General features: G+C 38.6%; 1 protein-coding gene across 7 annotated transcripts in view; it reads left to right on the top strand.

The window, feature by feature from the left end:
* Sclt1 (sodium channel and clathrin linker 1) overlaps positions 1 to 22,003 on the top strand; it is a 131,513-nt gene that overhangs the window by 41,611 nt on the left and 67,899 nt on the right. For all 7 annotated transcript variants that reach the window (XR_008216333.1, XR_008216334.1, XM_052730609.1 and 4 more), the window contains 4 exons: positions 11,079 to 11,169; positions 13,282 to 13,373; positions 19,911 to 20,088; positions 21,794 to 21,892. Coding sequence is in view for 5 of the 7 variants with exons in the window: in XM_052730609.1 (XP_052586569.1) it covers positions 11,079 to 11,169; positions 13,282 to 13,373; positions 19,911 to 20,088; positions 21,794 to 21,892 (460 nt within the window). In the remaining 2 variants the exon portion in view is untranslated. The remainder of the gene's footprint in view (positions 1 to 11,078; positions 11,170 to 13,281; positions 13,374 to 19,910; positions 20,089 to 21,793; positions 21,893 to 22,003) is intronic.

Here is a 22,003-nt window from a genome sequence, read left to right as displayed (position 1 = left end):
AATGGAAATGGATTAATTTAAGCTGTAAGAACAGTTAGCAAGAAGCCTGCCACGGCCATACAGTTTGTAAGCAATATAAGTCTCTGTGTTTTCTTGGTCGGGTCTGAGCAGCTGTGGGACTGGCAGGTGAGAGAGATTTGTCCTGACTGTGGGCCAGGCAGGAAAACTCTAGCTACACTGACCCAAGGTTAATTTTATTTAATTAATGCAAATGCAAACTTGGGCTTCACAGTGCAATCCAATATCCACCAACAGCAGGCAGCCTACTTGTTCGTCACCAAGGGAATGTGGTAATTACATGTATAGAATACTAGGCATCGCCGGGGCGGTGGTGGTGCACGCCTTTAATCTCAGCACTTGGGAGGCAGAGGCAGGCGGATCTTTATGAGTTCGAGGCTAGCCTGGTCTCCAAAGCGAGTTCCAGGAAAAGCGCAAAGCTACACAGAGAAACCCTGTCTCAAAAAAACCAAAAAAGAAAGAAAAAAGAAAACTGGGCATCAACAATAAGCATTGGAGTATTTCATATAAATCAATAATTGAATGCCAAAACATAGATCAAAAAAATGTTTACATTACACAGATAGGAATCTTTAGTATAAAAACATGTGCTAACAACATATATCACAATTTAACATGAACTTAAAAACAAAGAAAAGGGACCACCAAACACAACTGAAAGCTTTGTCATGACGGTTGAAAACAACCGTCATCTATGACGGTCATCTATGAGTCATCTAACAGTGTGCTTAACTCTGAATTCAAGGCCCAGAAAAGATTGCAAGGAAAAATATCTGTACATAGTAGGATGACTTAGAATGCAGGCACAGATCCTGGAAGAAAGATGAGTGAGGAAATAATGACCTGCAGTCATGTACTAAGAAATAAAAGTGGATATGGAAGATCCCATGTTGAAAGATATAATGGGAGAACTAGGGACTAGAGGTTAAGGTAAATTATTACAAGTTGAACTGGCAGACAGCATCTTAATAGCTTTTTTTTTTTTTTAATTTCTTAATGTTATAAAGAAATGAAGCCAAACAAGGCTTGAACTGTCTCACCCGGGGTTTCCCAACAGACTCAAGGAAGAGCCAAGTTGGAGCTCATAATCTTTCCATTGCTAATCTTAGTGAGCTGCTCAGCCTAGCTCTCAGACAGTATTCACAGCCGTAAAGAATCAAGCATGAGAGTTGATTGGAAAAGAAAGGATGATGAGTGGGTATGTTGATTTTTGACATCTGTGTGGAAGATTCATTTGATGTTTGGACATTTGGTGTAAAGACTATAAGTTGAGATTAAATGAGTTGAGAGTGATAATGCTAGTTGTGGTACTCTGAAGCCTAAAAGGTCTTGAATGTTGCACTGCCCAATTTTGCCATAATATTTACCAATGGTATTCTATAGCTCAACATTAACCAGTTGAGAGTTGTATACATAAAACTATGCCTGCTTTTCCTGCCACAGATTTGAAGGAACATAAGGATAAGCAGATGCTTCTGTGAGGCAAAGGATGTTGCTTTCAAGTTTGACAGATTCTGAATGATGGGCATATTGACATTACCAAAATTCAGTTTTGAAATGCTCTATATTACCGTGCCAAGAAAAAGTGAATTAGAAATTCTTTAAACACATTTGTACTTACACTGAAACATAGCTTCATTTGTTGTCTGATAATATGATTCCAAAAACTAAAATCATGTGAATTTATAATTAAAACTTCTTTTGTTTTCCTTTTTGAGAGTTTTGGTGATACTCTGCCATAGCAAATGAAACTGTTCAGTCTGTTTTCTTACAACCTCTATTCACCTGGCCCTCCTTAACCCTATAGTGTAAAGTGCCCAAAGTGTCACTTTGCTGTTTCTCAAAAACCTCTTGCCTCCTTCTTTATGCCTTTTGATCATTATTCTATTTCTCAGAAAATCTGTACTCTGGCTACACTTCGCTTTCTCCAGGAAGATGTTCTCCTTCATTACACCATAATGTTACCCTTTTATCCTTGCAGATCTACTTAGTATTCACTCATTTAATTGAAATTTTATATTATTTCTCTGTAGGTGCTTTTTCATTTCATTATATTTGCTTATAATACATATCCAGCATAGTAGGCTCAAATTCTGCATCTTGGATATGTCTTTGAAAGAAAGGGAGCCAAGTGTGGTGGCACACACCTTTAATTGCAGCACTGGGGAGGCAGACAAGCAGATCTCTGAGTTTGAGACCAGCCTAGACTACATAGTAAGTTCTAACAGTGAGACCTTATCTTAAAATATATATATTGTCATTTGAGTGTATCTTTTAGGAATGATGGGTTTTATCAGTGTAAGAGGATTTGCTCTAAAGATGGCCTGAAACACAGGCATACAGGTTCATATTAACCTCTCAAACATAACAAAAATTGTTCAGAAAATTGAAATGAGGAATAGTCTGAGGTCAGATCATGGAAGACTTGATGCCATTCTGGGCAGTCACTGGCATGAAATGATATGATCAAGTTTTATTTTTGAAAGAATATTTTTATAACAATGTGGTGATATATTGTGTACCCTAATAAACTGATCTGGGGATCAGAAGACAGAGCCAGCCACTAGAGAGACATAGAGGCCAAACAGTGGTGGCACATACCTTAAATCCTATCACTTGGGAGGCAGAGATCTGTCTGGATTTCTGTGATCTCAAGGCCACACTGGGAACAGAGCCAGGCGTGGTGGCACACACCTTTAATCCCAGCACTTGAGATCTCCTGTCTTTGTTTGGGAAGCACACAGGCCTTTAATCCCAGGAAGTGACATGGCTGGGCAGAGAACAGTATATAATGTGTGAGGAGACAGGAGCTAAGCAGAAGTTCAGCTAAGACCCTCAGGATGAGGACTCAGAGGCTTTCAGTCTGAGGATTCATGGAAACAGGATTGGCTGAGGCGTTGGTGAGGTGAGGTGAGGTTGGCTGTGGCTTGTTCTGCTTTTCTGATCTTTCGCATTCATCCCAATATCTGGTTTGGGGTTTTTTCTAATAAGACCTTTTAAGATTTGTGTTACTACATAATTCTTTTTTTTTTTTCATTATTTTTCTTTATTAAGAAATTTTTTATTCATTTTACATACCAACCACAGATCTTCTCTTCCCTCCTCCTGTCCCCCCAAACCCCCCCGCAACCCACCCTTCATTCCCTCCTCCAAAAAGGTAAGGCCTCCCATGGGGAGTCAGTGAATCCTGGTACGTTCAATTGAGTCAGATCCAAGCCCCTACCCCTGCATCAGGCTGAGCAAGGCATCCCACAATAGGCACTGGGCTCCAAAAAGCCAGCTCATGCACCAGGGATAGATCCTGATCCTACTGCCAGGGGCCCCTTAGGCAGACTAAGCTACATATTGATTCTTTGGGAATTTCACATCATGAACGCCAATCCTGCTCACCTCCTAGTCCCTCCATATCTGCCCATCACCCCTGCAGCATCCCCCCTCAAAGAAACCTCCCCCCAAAGTTAATTCAAGACAAACAAAAATCACCTCAATCCTCCATCTTCCCCTTCTCTCCAACACCTCTTCATTCTTGCTAGTGGCATTGGTAGCTGTGGTGTCACGTAGTATATCCTTATGTCTAATCAGCCCCACCTTTGAATGTTCATTGCAGTGAGTCATTGCCCTGGTTCAAGGCCTGTGTGTGGTCTCTGGCACACCACCATCACTGGAACCTCACCAAAACTCCTCTCTGATATCCTGCTGTTGCCCTGAGTCATGGAGATCCTGTGGCTATCACTCTGCACAATCAACCCCTTCATGCAAGTTAGGTAGGGTAGATGTTAGGGTGGACCAACCCAAGGCCCAGGAGGTGGGTCTGGGTGGTAGCTGAGCTGGTCAGTCCTGGCTGCTGGGACTGCCCTCCCTCTGGCAAGGGGTAGAGCCAACTCTCTTATGCCTGTGGTGAGGGGTGCAGCCATCTCTCCCTAATGCTGGGGGGTGGGGGCAGCTTTCCTGCTGCAGCATCCAGAGAGAAGCAGGGCCAGTGTAGGGCGAGGCCAGCTTAGCATGGTCCATAGATTTCAACATGCATAGTTGCTGTGGCCCCCTGTAGTAGCACAAGCTGTGGATGTCAACTCAGACCCTTTGCTGCTTCAGGGCCATGGAACCCAGACATGGCCCTAGATAGCAGCTCAGGCATGGATGTCACCATAGCCCCAGGTGGCAGCATAAACCATCCATTTCGGCATGGACCCAGCAGTAGCATGGCCCTTGGACACCAACATGGACTCCCTTGGACACCAACATGGACTCAGATGGCTGACCAGACCCTGGGTGTTCACTTGGCCTTCAGTGGTTACTGAAGCCACAAACATCAACATAGATCTTAGCTGCTGTAGGGCCATGGACCCAGATATGGCCCTTGGCAGCAGCTCAGGCACGGATGTCATCATGTCCCTGGGTGGCAGCACAGGCTACTCAGATAGGCATGGCCCACAGCAGGAGTACAACTCATGGACACCAAATGGCCACAGGTAGTGGCCCAGACCCTGGGCATCCTTGTAGCATTTGGTGGCAACATGGGTCATGGATGTCAACACAGACTCCGCCTGCAGCAGTACCTGGACCCAGATATGGCCCTTGACAGCAGCCCTAGGCTCTGGCATTACCTTGGCCCCAGGTGAAGAGCAGGCCACCCACCTTAGCCTGTTCGTCACCACCTTCGCTTCTGCAGTTCTGCCTCTTTCCACAGCACACCAGTTGTTCTGTTTCTCTCTGTCTCCCATTTCTCCACCTTATGTTTGCTCTTCATAATGGCACCTACCCACCCAGTGTCCCAAGGTGCCTGATGGGCCTGTGGATGTCTTCTTTAGCTAGTCTGGACTGTGACAACCCAGTCTGGCCCGTGGGTGTCTTTGAAAGGACAAGAAAAACAAAAGGGGGTAAGAATTAAAACAATTTTTAAGTAACTTTATTTAAAATAATTTTAAGTAACTGTAGATTTGACATGGTGTTAAGATACGTGCCCTACTTCTGGTCTCCAGATAATATATTATTAAAATTAATTTTAGCCACTCATTGACATACGTTGATATTATTTTTACATAAGGAATGTATAACTTGCTAATCAGTATTGACTGAGAATTGGGAGCGGGTATGTAATTCAGTGATACGGTACTTATTTGACAAATACAAAACCTTGAGTTTACTCCTTTGTACTACTCCCAAAAATTATTGAAGATTTAACTATGTAACATGAGCTCTAAAGCCAGCAAAAGTTCTGTAAGTTTATGGGTGATGTGACATAATCCCCTCACATTGTTTGGCCATCTCATCTTTGACTTCTTCAGTAGTTCCTGAGAGGGATACCTTTACGTTTTTCTTAACTCAGAGTTTTCTGGGTTATCTCCATCCCAGGGGCTCCGAGATACTTAGACCACAATGGGCTGTGAGCTGAGCTTATTGTTTTATCTTCCACGCCTTTTTTCTGTTTGTAAGTGGTGCCATCCAGTTGCTAGTTCAGAAAAGCAGGAGACATCGTACTTTGTTCTGCCTCTCAACTCTAAAGTGTCTCACTTTCTTGTCACTATTGTCACTGCCCTCACTGAGCCCCTCCCATGTAAGCCACTGCCGAAACCCCCTCTGGCTTTTCATCCCACCGCCCCCTTGTGTTCTTTACTTAAAATATTCTTGTTTTTTCATTTTTTTGTTTAAGAAATTTTTTATTCATTTTACATACCAAGTGCAGATCCCCCTCTCATCCCTCCTCCCACCCCCCAGCTTTCCTCCCCCATCCCCCATCCCCTCTTCCAAAAGGGTAAGGGCTCCCATGGGGAGTCAACAAAGCCTGGTACATCTTTCAAAAATAAAATTTGATCATGCCTCTTCATGTCAGTGACTGCCCAGAATGACAGTCTTCTATGGCCTGACCCCAGGCCACTCCTCACTTCAACTTTCTAAACTATTTTCACTTTTCTGAACAAACCATGTTGTAGCTTGTTTTGCTCAAATTGTTCAGATTGTCTAAAATTCCTTCCTTTAACAAATGTCATCCCAATTTAAAAGTTCAACTCAAGTGTCATGTCATAATTTTAGATAACCTTTTTTTTTTTTTGGTTTTTTGAGACAGAGTTTCTCTAGTTTTGGTGCCTGTCCTGGATCTCGCTCTGTAGACCAGACTGGCCTCGAACTCACAGAGATCTGCATGGCTCTCTGCCTTCTGAGTGCTGAGATTAAAGGCGTGCACCGCCGCTGCCCGGCAAGATAACCTTTTCTAAATCTTTTTCTTTCTATCCCTTCAAAGCCCAACATGCTTCTTCTATAGTACAGTTGAAGACCAAATGCTGGTCTGTTACAGTATTATTAACACTTTATTATATGTAACTTTGTACATTTTCATCTCACTAACCTGTTGGATCTATGAAAGATGATAAGAAAATATTGAGTTATTAACTTAGCAAATTAAATAACTTATTTGTCCTTTATTAAAAGGATAAAATAAATTATATGGGTTTTCTGTTCATGTCCCTTGATCTTCAAACTTTCAGAGGTGCAACTGCTTTCTTAGGCTTTCATTATTCAGAAAATTTTTGTATTATATTCTTTATTTAGCTACTCAGGAATGGTGTGACGACTTAGTACTGTGATTTCCAAATGAGCACACCTGATCAAACATTTTGATATAGTAAACAGAAGCATTGTACCGTTCATATCAGAAGACAGTCTGTGTTTTCTATTACAGTATTACAGATCCAGCCTTTAAGCTATATTGCCCTTTCTGTCTGTTTTATTATCAATAATCTCGAAACTTCAATGAGTGATAAAGATAGAATGTTTAGTGCTGTCAATATTTAAATAAAATCCCAGACATTTTAAAGCTGATCATGAAATTATTTAAGTAAATGGTTTTATTGAAGAACATAAGAACTGATATTATACAAATGCAGTTCTTGATTTTATGTTATCATAGTGAATGTAATAGATAAATTATGTAAATTGAAGTTTATGTATATTCATTGTGTTCATTTCAAGACATTTTTATAAATGCATACTTTTTTCTCCAAAAGTATGTTGCCAGTAACTTTTATATTCTGCTTATTTTTAAAATGTACTTTTGCCAGGTAATGGTTTTATTTTAACTGAGATAACAGATTTTTCTCAGATGTTTCATGTTTCAATTTGAATAATATTGTGTCTTCTATTATAAAATGCTGTGGAAATCTGGAATTCATGTACCACTAGTTTTGATTCATGGTGTCTCTTGGAATCTCTCCCATGTGAGAAATGGCCTTGAGCAGATGTGCTTAGTCATAGAATTGCCAGACAGTTCCTTATGTGTTGGCAGCTATCTTTCTGAGCATAGAAAACGAAAACAGGTTCCAAGATGAGGATAGGGCTTTCCTGTCATTTTTCTGTCTCTTCACAATGTTTAGCTTTAATGTTATCTAAGGGATGATTTTATTATACATTATTTTTAAAATTTTGTTTCTCTTACTCTTTGAGGAACAAAGAATATTCTGTTTTACTTGTAGAGCACATGGGTCATGAGTATAGCTTGGCAACAACTATTTAATATTAAGATTTCTTGTTTCAGGAGTTGGACAGAGGTCCAACAAAACTATATAACATTGTCCAGAAGTTGTGCAGCTACTAATAGATGACTATAAGAATGTTTTACTGATATTTGTAAGAGTCTTTGGCAAATATTCTGCACTTTTGCACCTCTTTAGATTGTGCTTTGGTGTGGTATGCTGTGTGAGAATCGTAGACCATGTGCTCAGCCCTACTTTATAATCTGTTCCTGCATTGCCTTAGTCCATTCGGCTATTTAACAAAATACTGGAGAGTGATAGATTGGAAACACCATAAAGTTATTTCTTTTTAGATCAAGAGGATGACAAGGCCAAGATCAAGACACCAACAGGTTCCATGTCCAGTGAGGGCTCTGGTTTACAAATTGCACCTTCTTGGTGTATCTTGACATGGTGAAAGTGACAAGCAGCTTCCCTCATGCCTCTTACTTGGTTGCTGATCCCATTTTTTGAGGGCTCCACAATCATAATATCATCACCTCCCCAAACATCCCACCTCCTAATACCATCACATGAGACTCTCTGAGGGTTGTACTTTCCCAGGATTTTAGCATGTGAGTTGTGAGAGGACAGGTACATTCAGACTAGCAGCTGTTTACTGATGGAGGGATTTGACAGCTTGCTATGTGCATGAAGTTCAGCTTCCTCATCTCTAGGAGAGCTCAAATGCCCTCCTCTCCAGTGTACAGTGGGCTCTAACACTATCTTAGAGCACATCATTCTCCTTTAGCATCCAGTCTGTCTATATAGGAAAGTATCTTCTCATATCATTTCTATAACTATGCCTTGTATGCTTAAGGTTTAGTTCCCTTTTGCAGGCTTCTTTTGAATCCTCCTATGTCAGAACTTACTGACAGTTACTCAGGTTATATTTTTCCTCTTCTATCCTCTGAAATTGCCTTGAAGAATCTGTTTGTTTTACTTACTGTGGAATTTCCTCTTCTATTTTGTATATGTTTCTGATTTTCTTCTCTGATCTTTGCAGCCACTTATTGGTCTCCTTTGTCTTCCTGATTTCCTCATCCAACCCACTGAAAATAGATATCTTAAGTTTCTATCCCTTTTATTCAGTCCCCTCCTTTCCTTAAGTCTACCCTACCTAAGTTCATTAATATCAATCAATAATAATGTTTCCCAAATACATATTTAGCGTTTATCTGCTTTGTTGACCTCAAAATTGACTAGGTCAGTGGTTTATTTGGGTTTTTTATTGTTTTGTTTTGCCAGGTCTTGCTCTGTAGCCCCAAGTTGACCTAGAACTCATTAAGTAGTCCAGGGTAGCTAGCATCAAATTTGTTATCTTCCAGTCTCAGCCTCCTGTATGCTGCGATTATATGCATGTACCACCTTACCTAGCTAATAGCAGATACTCTGCTTCTTTGATCTTAGTTTAGGGGGCTGAGGAGACTGGTCAGTTAGTAAAATCTTCCCATGCAAGCATGAGAACAACCTGAGTTCGATCCCTGAAACACTTATAAAACAAATAGGCAGGGGTGCTACACGCTCATGATCGCAATGCTGGGAAGATAGAGACAGGTGGATCCCGAGGCTCACTGGCCAGCCAGTCCAGCCTGATAGGAGAAATCCAGTACTTCTATAGTAGGAGATCTGCTTTAAAGAAATTGTGTGTGTGTTTGTGTTTTCTTGAGGCTTCCACAAATCATTACTCTACGATTGTCTATACATAAACATTGAATGAGTAAAACATGAAGACAAAGTAGTGCTTATAGCTGATGTTTTCATCTTCTCTTTTGAACTGATTTATGGTGCTCTTACTTGTCTCTAAAAGGGTTAAAAATTAATAAAGTGTGGTCACTGCATTTGAGTTGTATTCCATCTTTTATGAATTCATATTCCACAAGGAAGAATCTATGTAGTAGTAATTGTAATGCAATGTGATCTATTAATGTACAAAGAATTAGTATTATAAGGACTGCTGTTATGGATTTCGCTCTGTATAAATAAAATGCTGATTGGCCAGTAGCCAGGCAGGAAGTATAGGCGGGACAAGCAGAGAGAAGAATTCTGGGAAGTGGAAGGCTGAGGCAGAGAGAACATGTAAGATACTGGTAAGCCACGAGCCATGTGGCAAGGTATAGATTTATAGAAATGGGTTAATTTAAGATATAAGAACTAGATAACAAGAAGCCTGCTGTGGCCATACAGTTTGTAAGCAATATAAGTCTCTGTGTGTTTACTCGGTTGTGTCTGAGCAGCTGGGGGACTGGCGGGTGAGAGAGATTTGTCCTGACTGTGGGCCAGGCAGGACTGGAGAAAACTCCAGCTACAGACTGCAACTTGGGATATTGTGTAGACAAAACCAGTGAGGACTTGACAAGGAAAAACTTGTAGTTTGACAAATGTTGAAAAATTAGGAAAAGAGGGAGAGACTTGTACAATAAAAATGGAAAAATGAAGAGTGTGTTCGGGAAACACATGATTTGTATGTTCTCTGTTAAACCTTCAACAGAGAACATGGGAGGAACTGGCAGGAGATGAGACTTTGGAACTGACTGATACTGACCTTTTTTTCCATATACAGTAGTATAGAGTTTCATTCAAAAATAATGAAAATAAAACTTTCCATTTTGACTGAGAAATCTAGAAATAAATTTTAAGGTGGAATTTTAAGCCTGAAGCTGGGTCTGGTACCAGACCTTTAATCTCATCACTTGGGGGTAGGCTCATTTTTCAGGCCAAGAGGGGTTGAGGGAATCAGTCCTTGGAAGTGATAAGGGTGCTCAAGGTTGGGCCATAAAAACAGAGAGAACTACGAACTTGACATACAGTTTAAAAGTTGAATGATTGTTTAAAATCAGATCAAAATAAGGAAAAGCTCTATTACTGAGAGAATTGTTGTTCTGGAGGCAGTTGGTCAGGTAGGTTTCGTCCTAGTAGTAACAACACTGGGCTCATGATGCCAGTGCTCGCATGCTGAGACTCTCCCAACAGATACTTTCAGTCTCACATTTGATTAGAGTTTACGGGACACTTTAATGTACCTTACTTTCACTTGTTCAGCAACCCATAAAACAAATAGAAAAAGCAACATTACAATCTTTCTGAAGGTAAGAAAACCAAGTTGCTATGTGTATTCAGATTTTACCCAGGTTTATAATCGCTGCTCCAGGGACTGATAGACATTCAAGCTTTAATTTCATTCTCACAGAGGCCAATCAGCAGTATTCTTCTAATTAGATAAATTGAAAAAAGTATAAACATAGTTAAATTCTTACTATACTGAAATTCTTGTTTAAAGATGGTCAAATTTTTCTTCATTAAAAACATTGGATTGCTTATACATTAAATGTTATTTGTTCAAATAAAGTATTCCTCTTTATACCCTCTATAATTAGCTATATTTTCCTATTTGCTTTTACATGTATTTTACTAGCAATAAGAAAATCATTCAGAATTTACCTTTGGGATCTATTTTTAGTTACATAGATAGTAGTAATGATTTTACTAAATTTAGATTATGAACTTTCCATTCTTTATGGTCTCTAACATAACACATGAATTTGCTTTCTTCAGGCAAGCCAAGTTAGATCTGAGAGTTGCAGTAACGAAAGTGGAAGAGCTAACTAAAGTGACTGAAGGTCTTCAAGAACAGATGCTGAAGAAGGTATAGTGTTGGCAACCACTTAGTGAAGACTGTTTCCATCGACTTAGTGAATTAAAACATCATAGTCAGTATAAACAGATCGTTAAAATGCAGTTTACAGTCAAGTTTTCCTTAACTTGTTCTATAACATCTAATACCATAGTTATATTGTTTATTCAAGTTTTTATTGTCATAATAGGCTTATTCTTTCTATAAACAATGGGGGACTTTTAGAAAGGTATTAAGGAAATGTCAGGCTTGAGACTTAGATGGATGTTATTATTAGAAATTCTAGTTCTGATAGTTACTATCTGTATGACTATCCTTTGCTACAGAATGGGTTTAAGACCAGCCTGTACTACTGCGTAAGACTGTCACAAGAAAAGAAGACTGCTCAAGGAGTTATTCCTTTTTAAAATTTGTTTTTAAATTAGAGTAAAATAAAGTCTAAGTGAAGGAAAAGGTAAAGAATTTTGATTGAGAGCAAGAAAACAATTTCACAATAAAAATTCTAGAGCTTTTACAGGAACTGTAAAAAAGTTCACTAGATTGTAGATGTAACAGTCTTATTAAATAAGAAACACAGATCCAAATAGAGAGTTAAAAGCCCAAGAGGTCAGAGCAGTAGCTAAGAGCTAAGACTAAAACCGCCTTCTTACCCCTTGCTGCCATGGCCGTCCTTCCCCTCAGAAAGAGACCTACTTCCTGTGTGTTTGTCTTTTTATTGACTTTCTGTTCTGCCTTCTCATTGGTTGTAAACCCAACCACATGACCTCCTCGTCACTGCCTGTCTATACAGACCTCCAGGTCTTCTATGGTTGGTATTAAGATTAAAGGTGTGTGTCTCCATGCTGGTGATGTCCTTGAACACACATTCAACAGGCTCTATATTCAGTGAAGCTGCGTTTCAAATCTGAAAGCGGTGTTGGCACACACCTTTAATCCCAGCACTTGGGAGGCAGAGGCAGGTGAATCTGAATGAGTTCGAGGCCAGCCTGGTCTACAGAGTGAGTTCCAGGACAGCCAGGACTGTTACATAGAGAAACCTTGTCTCGGGGGGGGGGGGGGGGGGGGGGGGGGGAGAAAGAAAAAAAAATGAAAGTAAGACATTCCAAGTAAATAAATGGAATTTGTACTCAGAAGACTTGAATTTCAAAACATTCTGAAGGAAATTTATTTATTGTTTGCTTGGTTTGGTTTCTTGGGGTAGGGTCTCTTAGAACTCAGGCTGTGCTCAGGCTGCTTACAGTGTCTCACTGGAGTCTGAGCTCCTGATACTCCCATCTGAAAACTCCAAAGGCTGGGATTACAGGCATGTATCTCCATGCCTGGTGCTTTTATTTCACCTGAGATGTTTGTGAGGCCAAAGGAAATGGTAGTAGGTAACAACTCAGATATAGGAAATAAACCACAACAAATAGTAAATCCAAAATAGTACTACTGCTGGGAACAATTAATTTTAAAAGAATCTATTAAGTTAGGCATGGTAGAGCACACCTGTAATCTTACACTTGGGAAACAGAAGCAGGAAGACTGCCCCAAACTGATGGCCTGCCTGGTCTACACAGTGAGTTCTAGACTAACCACACAATATAGGAGAAGTCTGTCTGAGAAAAAACACTTTTTCAAAGATACCGTTAAGAACAATGGATAAATTAAAATGATATCACTAAAAGTGTTTACTGTAAAGGAAGGCAAGCAAGGATGGGCAAGAAGCTTTTCTAGAAAGATGACTTAAATAAAACCTGTTGATAGTTCAAAGCATCACTCTGTCAGGAATGCCCTGTGTTCCTTTGATAGATCATGAGAAATAGTTAAGAGCGTATTATAACAGCAGAGTGACCACAAAGGAACCTTTGCCTTGTTTTGCTGTATGTGCAGTGGAAACATTGTGAAACATTGCCAGAAATGTACTTGCAGTAACTCTTTTGATAATGTGATAGTGATAAAGTTTGCCCCCAATCTCTTTGTACTATATGTGTTTATTTAACAAAGTCTATCATCTTTAAACTTACATATTAGAATTCTAGTAGCATAACTTTGTAGTCCACTGTGTTCATCATGCTGTAAAATCGTGCTTGTCTGTTGCATTATCGGATGCTTCAAGTAAGTTTCGGGTTCTTTACTTTCTAGGAGGAAGATATTATGTCTGCCCAGGGAAAAGAGGAAGCATCGGATAGACGAGTACAGCAGTTGCAGTCAAGTATAAAACAGTTAGAGTCAAGGTAATGCTTCTAACTGTGTTTCTACGCTTCATATATGTGCTACACAGCAGAGTTTCAGTTATATTTATTAGAATAGGTATTTTTAAATGCTAAATCAAAACTATAACCATGGGCTTAAAGTCTGAACATTTTTTTTAAAAGTATAGTATTGTTATACTTTGAACATAAGTTTAAAAATCATTTAGTTGGGCCTGATGGCTCACACTTTTAATCCTAGCTCTCAAGAGGTAGAGACAAGAGGATCTCTGTTAGTTTGAGGGTAGCTTAGTATACATAGTGACTCCCAGAATAGCTGGTATGTAGACACTGTCAAAAAGAAAAAAAATATTTATGTAATGCATCTAGAGTCTAGACACTCAAGTATTGATTCATGTCACACTTTTGAAAGAGAACAAACAGTTGGACCAAATTCAATCTAATACTTTTTTGAATCAAAATAAACTCTTGGTTACAATGTCGTTTGTGTTAGTATGGTTAGAGCTCCTATCTATAAAACCTGGCTCTGGGTCTGAGCACTGACCCACATTAAAAAAATATATAATATGTAAATGGAAAGACATATATATATGTGTGTGTGTGTGTGTGTGTGTGTGTGTGTGTGTGTGTGTGTGTGTGTGTATGTATAGTAGGTAGGTAAGTAAGTAGATAGATAGATAGGTAGAAAGAAAGAGTTTTGTCTAAACCTGGGAGCAACTTTCAGTCTCTCTGCAACTCTTTAACAGTACTGCAATTTAGACAAAAGATGAAATCAAATCCAGAAGATAGGAATGTGTAGATTTAACTCTAGGTGCCTGTGAAAGAAGATAAGTTGGCACCAGGGGCTTGGGTTTGTGATGAGAAATACTTTCTCTACCAACCTGGTTTCCATTATGACCTCTATTACAATACTATAGCACCGAAGACATCTTCATTTTCAGTCCTCTTGAAGTAAGCTTACAGATTTTGAAGTATTTCTAGTTATTTTCAGAAACTGAAATCCCTTCTGGAAAACGTTTAAAATTTTTAAATCATAGTATCTGAGGAAATTTGATACATCCCCAAATCCTCCATAATTCTGTGTTTTAACAAATAATATAGTCAAAGTGTAAATAACCATTGAAACAGACAGCAATGAAAATGTCAGCTTTTAATTATTCATTAATGTTCTTAGGCCATAAACCCTGCAAGGATTATCTCTAAGAGCTGAATGCTGTAGATTATTCATGCTTCTTAGGTTCAATATGACAGGAAGCCTTGTAGGCTGCAGATTGATCCTTAACTTTATTGTTTCCCAGAAGTCAAGCTGCCAGTACGTCTTTCCTGTATCCTTGGGAACACTAATCTCCAATTGCCCTTTTCCTCCCCTTTTCAATCACTGATCTCTCCCTTATGACCATTATAAAATGATGTAATGTTTTTTTGACAATACTGTTGTGGAATAATAAGCTGTGTTCCATTTGTTTATGCTGTGGAATATTTATTTAATGATGCAAAGATGTGTTGCATTCTTTTATGTTACATTTGTTTAACTCTGTAAAGCTGTGTTACTTTGCTTGTCTAAAACACCTGATTGGTCTAATAAAGAGCTGAATGGCCAATAGCTAGGCAGGAGAAAGGATAGGCAGGGCTGGCAGGTAGAGAATAAATAGGAGGAGAAATCTGGGAAGAGGGGATTGAGGAGCAAGAAAAGGAAAAGAAGAGGAGACATCAGAGGCAGCCACCCAGCTACACAGCAAGTCATGGAGTAAGAAGTAAAGAAAGGTGTATAGAAAGGTAAAAGCTCAGAGACAAAAGATAGATGGGATAATTTAAGTGAAAAAAAGCTGGCTAGAAACAAGCTAAGCTAAGGCAGGGCATTTATAAGTAATGATAAGTCTCCGTGTATTTATTTGGAGCTGGGTGGTGGGTCCCCAAAGAGTATAAGATTAAAACACGCGCACACACACACACACACACACACACACACACACACACACACAATACCATTCGCCTTTTGTGGAGCACTTTTTTTCAATACTTTGAAACTGTGCCAATGATTATGAGATACCTAGTATCTCAGGCACCAACCACTAAATTCTAGCCATTCCTCTTAACATTGTACCACCAAAAGATCCCCCACAGATCTCAAATGTCAATACCTTCTTATTGTAGACTGTTGAACTATAGAACAAGGGTGTATCAAAATGATCCTCGAGTTTTTTTCACTTAATCCCTTTTCTTTGTACCAGTTGAGCAACATAGCTTGAAATTAGATTGTAAACTTTAAGTAGAGAGAATAAATATTTTTCCTTTTGAAAACTACGAAGTAGCTTTAACATAATACCAGTACTAAAATGATGTCTTATTTTAGATGTTGGTTGAGTATTCTTGGGTTAGTGGTGTAGCCTTACTTTAATACTTGAGCTATTAAATCATAGCTGAAACATTATTTTAGTAGATTAATGATATATACTCATTTCTGATATTTCATATTTGTTTCTGTAGGTACATATGCACATGAGCACATATTTGTGGAGGTCAGAGGTCAGCATAAATTGTCTTCCTCTGTTGTTCTCTACCTTATTTTTTGAGGCAGAGTCTCCCATAGTACCTGAAGCTCCCATATGTGGCTAGCCTGGCTGGCTGACAAACACCATGCATGGTTCCTTCGGTCCTTGCCTCCATAGCACTAAGATTGCAATACCACACTGCCACACCTGGCTCCTTTATGTAGATACTATGGATCAAACACAGGTCCTCATGTTTGTATAGAAAGTACTCTTACTGACAGAGCCATCTTCCCTGACCCTGATAGTTCATATTTTTACCTTAACATTCCTTTAAAGTTTTTAATTGGCCCAAGTTAAAAATGATGTGAGATTGAATTGTGTGTGTGTGTGTGTGTAGTGTGTGTGTATGTGTGTGTGTGTGTGTGTATGTGTGTGTGTGTGTGTGTGTATGTTCCAAGAACTTTAATGATTTTATTTACTTATAAAATGAGCAATGTTTGTTTAATAAAATTTTATAGTTGACATATTCATGGTAATAAAATTGGCAATAATATGTCTGCCCATCCTAACTTCAAAATGTACTGTTTATGCTAAAAGTTTTGCCATTTAAGATTTAGAATAGCTAAAATAGGCAGAAGAAAATGGATATGCTCCCTAAAGGAATCAATAATGATCATATCTGAGAGAGAGAGAAAAGGAGAAGTGGTAAGCAGTTTGTTTTGACAGTTATGTTTTGGATGGCTTCAGGGAATATGCGTAAGGTGTGTTTAGAACTCTTACTACTATGCCTACAGAGCAGGGATAATGCTGAGAAATCTATGAAAGAATTAAAATAAATCCCAGGGAGACTAGGTATAATTTTCCATTCATTGTTTGGAGAAAAAGTTTGTATATATGGGTGTTACGTCTCCATATGTATCTGTGCACTGCATTCCTGCTTGGTGCCCACAGAGGCCAGAGAGAGTGTGGGATCCCCTTGGACTGGAGTTATGGACAGTTTGGAGCCACTACAGGGGTGTTGGAAATCAAACCCAGGTCTCTTGAAGACCAGCCAGTGCTCTTGCACCCTGAAGAAAAAATCTTAACACTCTCTTTAAAGCAGCATCTATGTTCACAGGTGAAACCATTTGTTCAACCTTCATTGTATAATCATTGTATCCACTTAGAGACAGAAAACATTGCTGCCTTTAAGAGCAGTAGTGTGAAAGTGATGTAAACGTTAAATTTTCTGTTTGAGACTGGAGGGATGACTAAGCAGTTAAGAGCTCTTATTTCTTTTACAGAGGATCCACATTTAATTCTAGCACCCACATTGGACAGCTCAGAGCCACCTGTAACTCAAGCTCCAGGAGATTCAATGCCCTCTTCTAGCTGTTGTGGTCACCTATACACACATCACATAACTACACACAGATATCTACATAGACACATAATTTAAAAAATAAAAATAAAATCTTAATTTTTTTCAGTTAAGGTTTGATTAGGTATTTTAAGGAGACTCTAGCACTGTAAAAGACCAAAAGCACCAGACAAATCAGACTTTGCAGTAGTGAGGGTGTTCATAATAGGGAATTCTTTTTCAAAATTAGAAAGAGATTTCACACAGGCAGATAAACAAATGAGGAATGGGTCTTACGGAAGATATCAGAAAGGATCTTGCATACGTGAGTATGCGGTTTGCCCCTTTCTAGAAAGGAACAAAGGGGTTTTTTTAGAATAAGACACTTAGGTGTGTCTGTCTTCCTGGGAGCATAGGCCTCAAATGAAGTCCAGCCTTATCAACATAAGGGAAGAACAAAGGTCAGGTACAGCAGGTGTAACACCACTAGTGCACCAAAGGTTTGAAATGAATGAAAAAATAGTGATTAGCAATGGATAGGTAGACTATTCAGTTCACATAATAGCTGTCTAAATATTCTCTAGGAAATAAAACTTTAAACATCTTATCAATGAAACAACATTTTCTTATGAACTAAGCACTTTAACTGCCGACCTAAATCACAGCTCTCCTATCAAAAAGAATAAGAGTGAGTCTATTTTGAGCTAAACTTGAGTAGCCATGGCCTAGGAACACACTCAGATTACTCTAGATAGCATGAACTTCTGTAGTCATAAAACAATAGAAAATCATAGATGAAGGCATTTTATGAATGCAGTGATGAAAACATTAGGCAGGTTTTAGGTGCTGTCTGATAACATCCTGGGATGTTTGGTTGGTGGAGGAAAATACACATGCTGCTTCAGGAAGTCAGATGAAGATCCCCATCAGGAAGAGGTGTACAGGAGACAGGATAGGCCCTGGGAAAGTAATGCAAGAGGTCATGAGTTCAATGCTAGCCTTGGATACACAGCAGACCATGTCCAAAACATGAACTTCAGCTAATAAAATCATAAGGTACAGAATATAAAGCACATATTGAATAATTCAGGAAACTGTGAGGCATCTTTTTCATATACAAGGAAGTTATTTACTGCCTTTACCTTTCTCCAAGGCAGCATAGCCATTCTTAGTTTCAGAATTAAATTTTCTTTCCATTTTAAAGCAGAAAATAAAAGGATAATGAAGTTGAATAAAAATTATATGTTAAAAAAGATCTACGTAGTTACACAAGGGAAAATGTACTTGAGAAAATATAATTTCCCTCAAGGTTTTTTTTATTTTGGAGCAATAACTTTTTAAATTATCTCTGAAGAGCTGAGCTTTTTAAAATATATTCTGTAGCTCTGTCTTAAATTGCTGTTTTACTACAAACATACTAGAATATTTTGTTTTTGTTGTTCTATCTAGATCTGTAATGTTCCATTGAGGGTTTGAAAATTGTCATTAGTATCCTATGAAAGATTAAATACACAGCCTATAAATTGACATTGTATTTATGGCTGAAAGTCGAATACATGATTGTAATCTGTTTTGCATAGAAATTGTCTAGAACTCTGAATATACCAACAAGTTTGTGCTGCTCTCAACCTTGGTCAGAGAAGCTTATTACTACAGAAGGGAGTGGTTATGCACAGACTCATAACTCTTCAAAGCTCTGAGAATAAGTAGTTCTTCTTAGAGTGCTCAAGAGTAGGTAGAACAAGTATATAAACATCCCTACTCCACCCCTACTCCCAGGCTCGGAGAACATCACAGAAAATGAGACAGAAAGACTGTAAGTGCCAGAGGATAAGGAGATGTACCATAAAAGATTGGCTTCTGGATACGACAAGAACTCATAGTTGCTGTGGTTGCCTGCATAAGACCTACACAGGATCAAGCCAGTTTAAAAATCTAGCAAAGAACAGGGAGGGGCTCTTAGTGCCTCATCCCTAGCTGGGGAGCTAATGGCATTTGATGGCTGCTAAGAGAGGGAGATTAACTTTTCTTTTTTTGGGGGTGGCCATTGGTAGACTTACCACATTCCAGTAAATGATCTCACACACATTTCCATATGGGTAGCACAAATTGGACTTAGTGGGAGAAAAAAATAGACATGAAATTAGGAGGTAGATGGAGAACATGTTGAAGGAGGAGAGATGGAGCTGGAGAGAGGCAATAGGGGATCCATATGACTAAGATACATTGTATCCATCTATGAAATTTTCACAAAATTAAAAAGACACCAAAAAACCATAGACATCATCACACAATTAGAATCAAAATATCTTGCTTCAGTCTCAGATCTGCTGCTCTTTTTAGTCTTAATCAAAAGCTGAAGCTCAGCCGGGCGGTGGTGGCGCACGCCTTTAATCCCAGCACTCGGGAGGCAGAGCCAGGCGGATCTCCGTGAGTTCAAGGCCAGCCTGGGCTACCAAGTGAGTTCCAGGACAGGCGCAAAGCTACACAGAGAAACCCTGTCTCGAAAAAACAAAAAACAAAAAAAAAAAAAAAAGCTGAAGCTCTCTGGGTATGGTTTTCTTTAAAATGGAGATAGTAAAATCTACATCTATAGAGCAAGATTTAAATGAGAAACACATGTAAAAATAACAATCGTAATACAATCCTATGGTGATGTTTAGTAAACCTCATATGTCATTTCTTCTCTTTAAAATATTTAACTTTCATAATATGGTTATTAATTTGTAGATTATGTATAGCAATTCAAGAAGCCAACGTACTAAGAACAGGTAAAACACATTTGGAAAAGCAAATCAAAGAGCTACAAGCAAAGTGCAGTGAATCAGAAAATGAGAAATATGAGGCTATTTCAAGAGCCAGAGATAGCATGCAACTCTTAGAAGAAGCTAACCTTAAAAAGAGTCAGGTAAGAAAACGTGCAAACTTGTTTATAAAGAATAAGATCCTCACATGCCCTAACACTAAAGGGACCATCAGCTTCCGAATTAATGCATGGAAACAAAGTACTACACTTCCCATTATCAAGTAATTATACTATATTTTAGATGGTAAGAGTAGTGTCATAAAATATGCTAACATGTTAGTCATTTTTCAAAATAGTATTTAAATATCAGACTTGTTATGTCCCTATATCCTGAGTCACTATCCTTCATCCTCTGTACTGTCATAGTCCTTTACCAGAGTGTACTTAATCAGATACCTCTTGGTCATATTGATTTCCTTTTTACCTGTACAGTTCCCTCATCAAGCAGAAGCCTAATTTACAAAGTTAAATGTAGCTCAAGAGATTAGATGGATTCTTCAACTGATGCTTTTTTTTTTCAACCCCTTAACCATTTTAATTTCTGTACTATTCTGGACCATGCTTTCTGTCTTGTACTGTTTCCCTATAAATGAGTATAGTCTATAAAAGACAGAAAGTAGATATTTTTTTTTAAAATGTTACTCCCCTTTTTTGTAGAACTCATTATAGCATTAATGTATATACCAGCATTTATGAACTGTGTAATATGTGCACAGTACTCCAATAGGAAGTGCACAGGGTTAAAGGAAGTGCATTAATTTAGGTTTCTTTCTTGAAGTGGTAAATTTTTCAAGAGAGACACTAAAAAATGCAAAAAGTATAAATTGGATATTATAAACCTAGTAAAAAGGAAGCTGAATGAGGTGACACATGCCTGCAATCTGTAATCCCAGCCCTCGGGAGGTGGAGCTGTTGGATAAACTTAAGGCCGGTGGGTCCTGCATAGTAAGACCCTGTCACAGGGGGAGGGGGAAGGAGAGAGAGAAAACAAGGAATTATCTCTTCAAATCTAAACTGCAGAAATGCTAAAGCGCTTATACCTTTCAGCTAGTGTTCCCATCTGTGGCTTAAATTCTGTTTCTCCACTCTTGAAATCATTAAAATGTATGCAGTAGGTCTTGGGATACAGCTCAGTGGCAGAATATTTTTCTACCACATGTGAGGCCCTTGATTTTATCCTTAGTACCACCAAAAGTAGAATACTACCCACAATAGATATATTAGGCTTGTAAACTGTTCTAAATACCCAAGTTAGCTAGAAAATTTAAGAACAGGACAAAGTCATTTGTCTTTACCCTCTGAAACATAGTTGTGTAAAAAATTATCTGATGTTGTGTGGTGTGTAATGGAGAGGAGATGGCACCATTGCCTGTCTCACTTCAGTCCTGAATCAACAAAGCTTTCAGAAGCAGCCTATGGCTATTGTATTAATTTCTCTTTTGACTCATTGCTTAACTGCTAGAGGGTTTCCATCTTGTGGTTGCTGGTTCAAAATCTAGGATTCTCTTCCTCTTTTTTTAAAGATTTATTTATTTTATTTATGTATAAGAAGAATAAAAGTTCAGAATGACCCTGAGACTTTCAGTTGTGGAAATGAGAAAAATGTTGGGAAACTCTGGCTGAAATAAATACTAAAGATTTAATTGGGAAAAGGTAGGCAATGCTGGGGAGATCCTTTATTATTCATGACTTACGCAAGATCTTCCAGTGGAAGCATTCTAGAAGTCAAGAATGATACTGTGCTGTCAAAGAGTGTTATCTTACCAGTGAAATGTGATGTTTAACGTGCCTTGATTGTCTTCTGAAGATTCTGCTTGAAGAGAAGCAAAAAGAAGATGACAGAGAGAAAATGAAGAAAACAATTTCCCAGCTTATACAAGATGCTGCCCTAAAAGCAAGGAAAGAAGTGAGGAATTTTAAATTATACTTCAAATACAGACTTTAAGCCCTAACTAAGACTAAATGCTGCTTAAATACTTTAAAATTAAAACCTTGTGTGCTTACTCTCAAAGACTCT

This window comes from Peromyscus californicus, unplaced genomic scaffold, assembly GCF_007827085.1.
Source record: "Peromyscus californicus insignis strain IS unplaced genomic scaffold, ASM782708v3 Scaffold_9__1_contigs__length_137607984, whole genome shotgun sequence".
Classification (NCBI taxonomy): domain Eukaryota; kingdom Metazoa; phylum Chordata; class Mammalia; order Rodentia; family Cricetidae; genus Peromyscus; species Peromyscus californicus.
The sequence above is the reverse complement of the archived record's forward strand: the minus strand, read 5'-3'. Positions and strand labels throughout refer to the sequence as shown.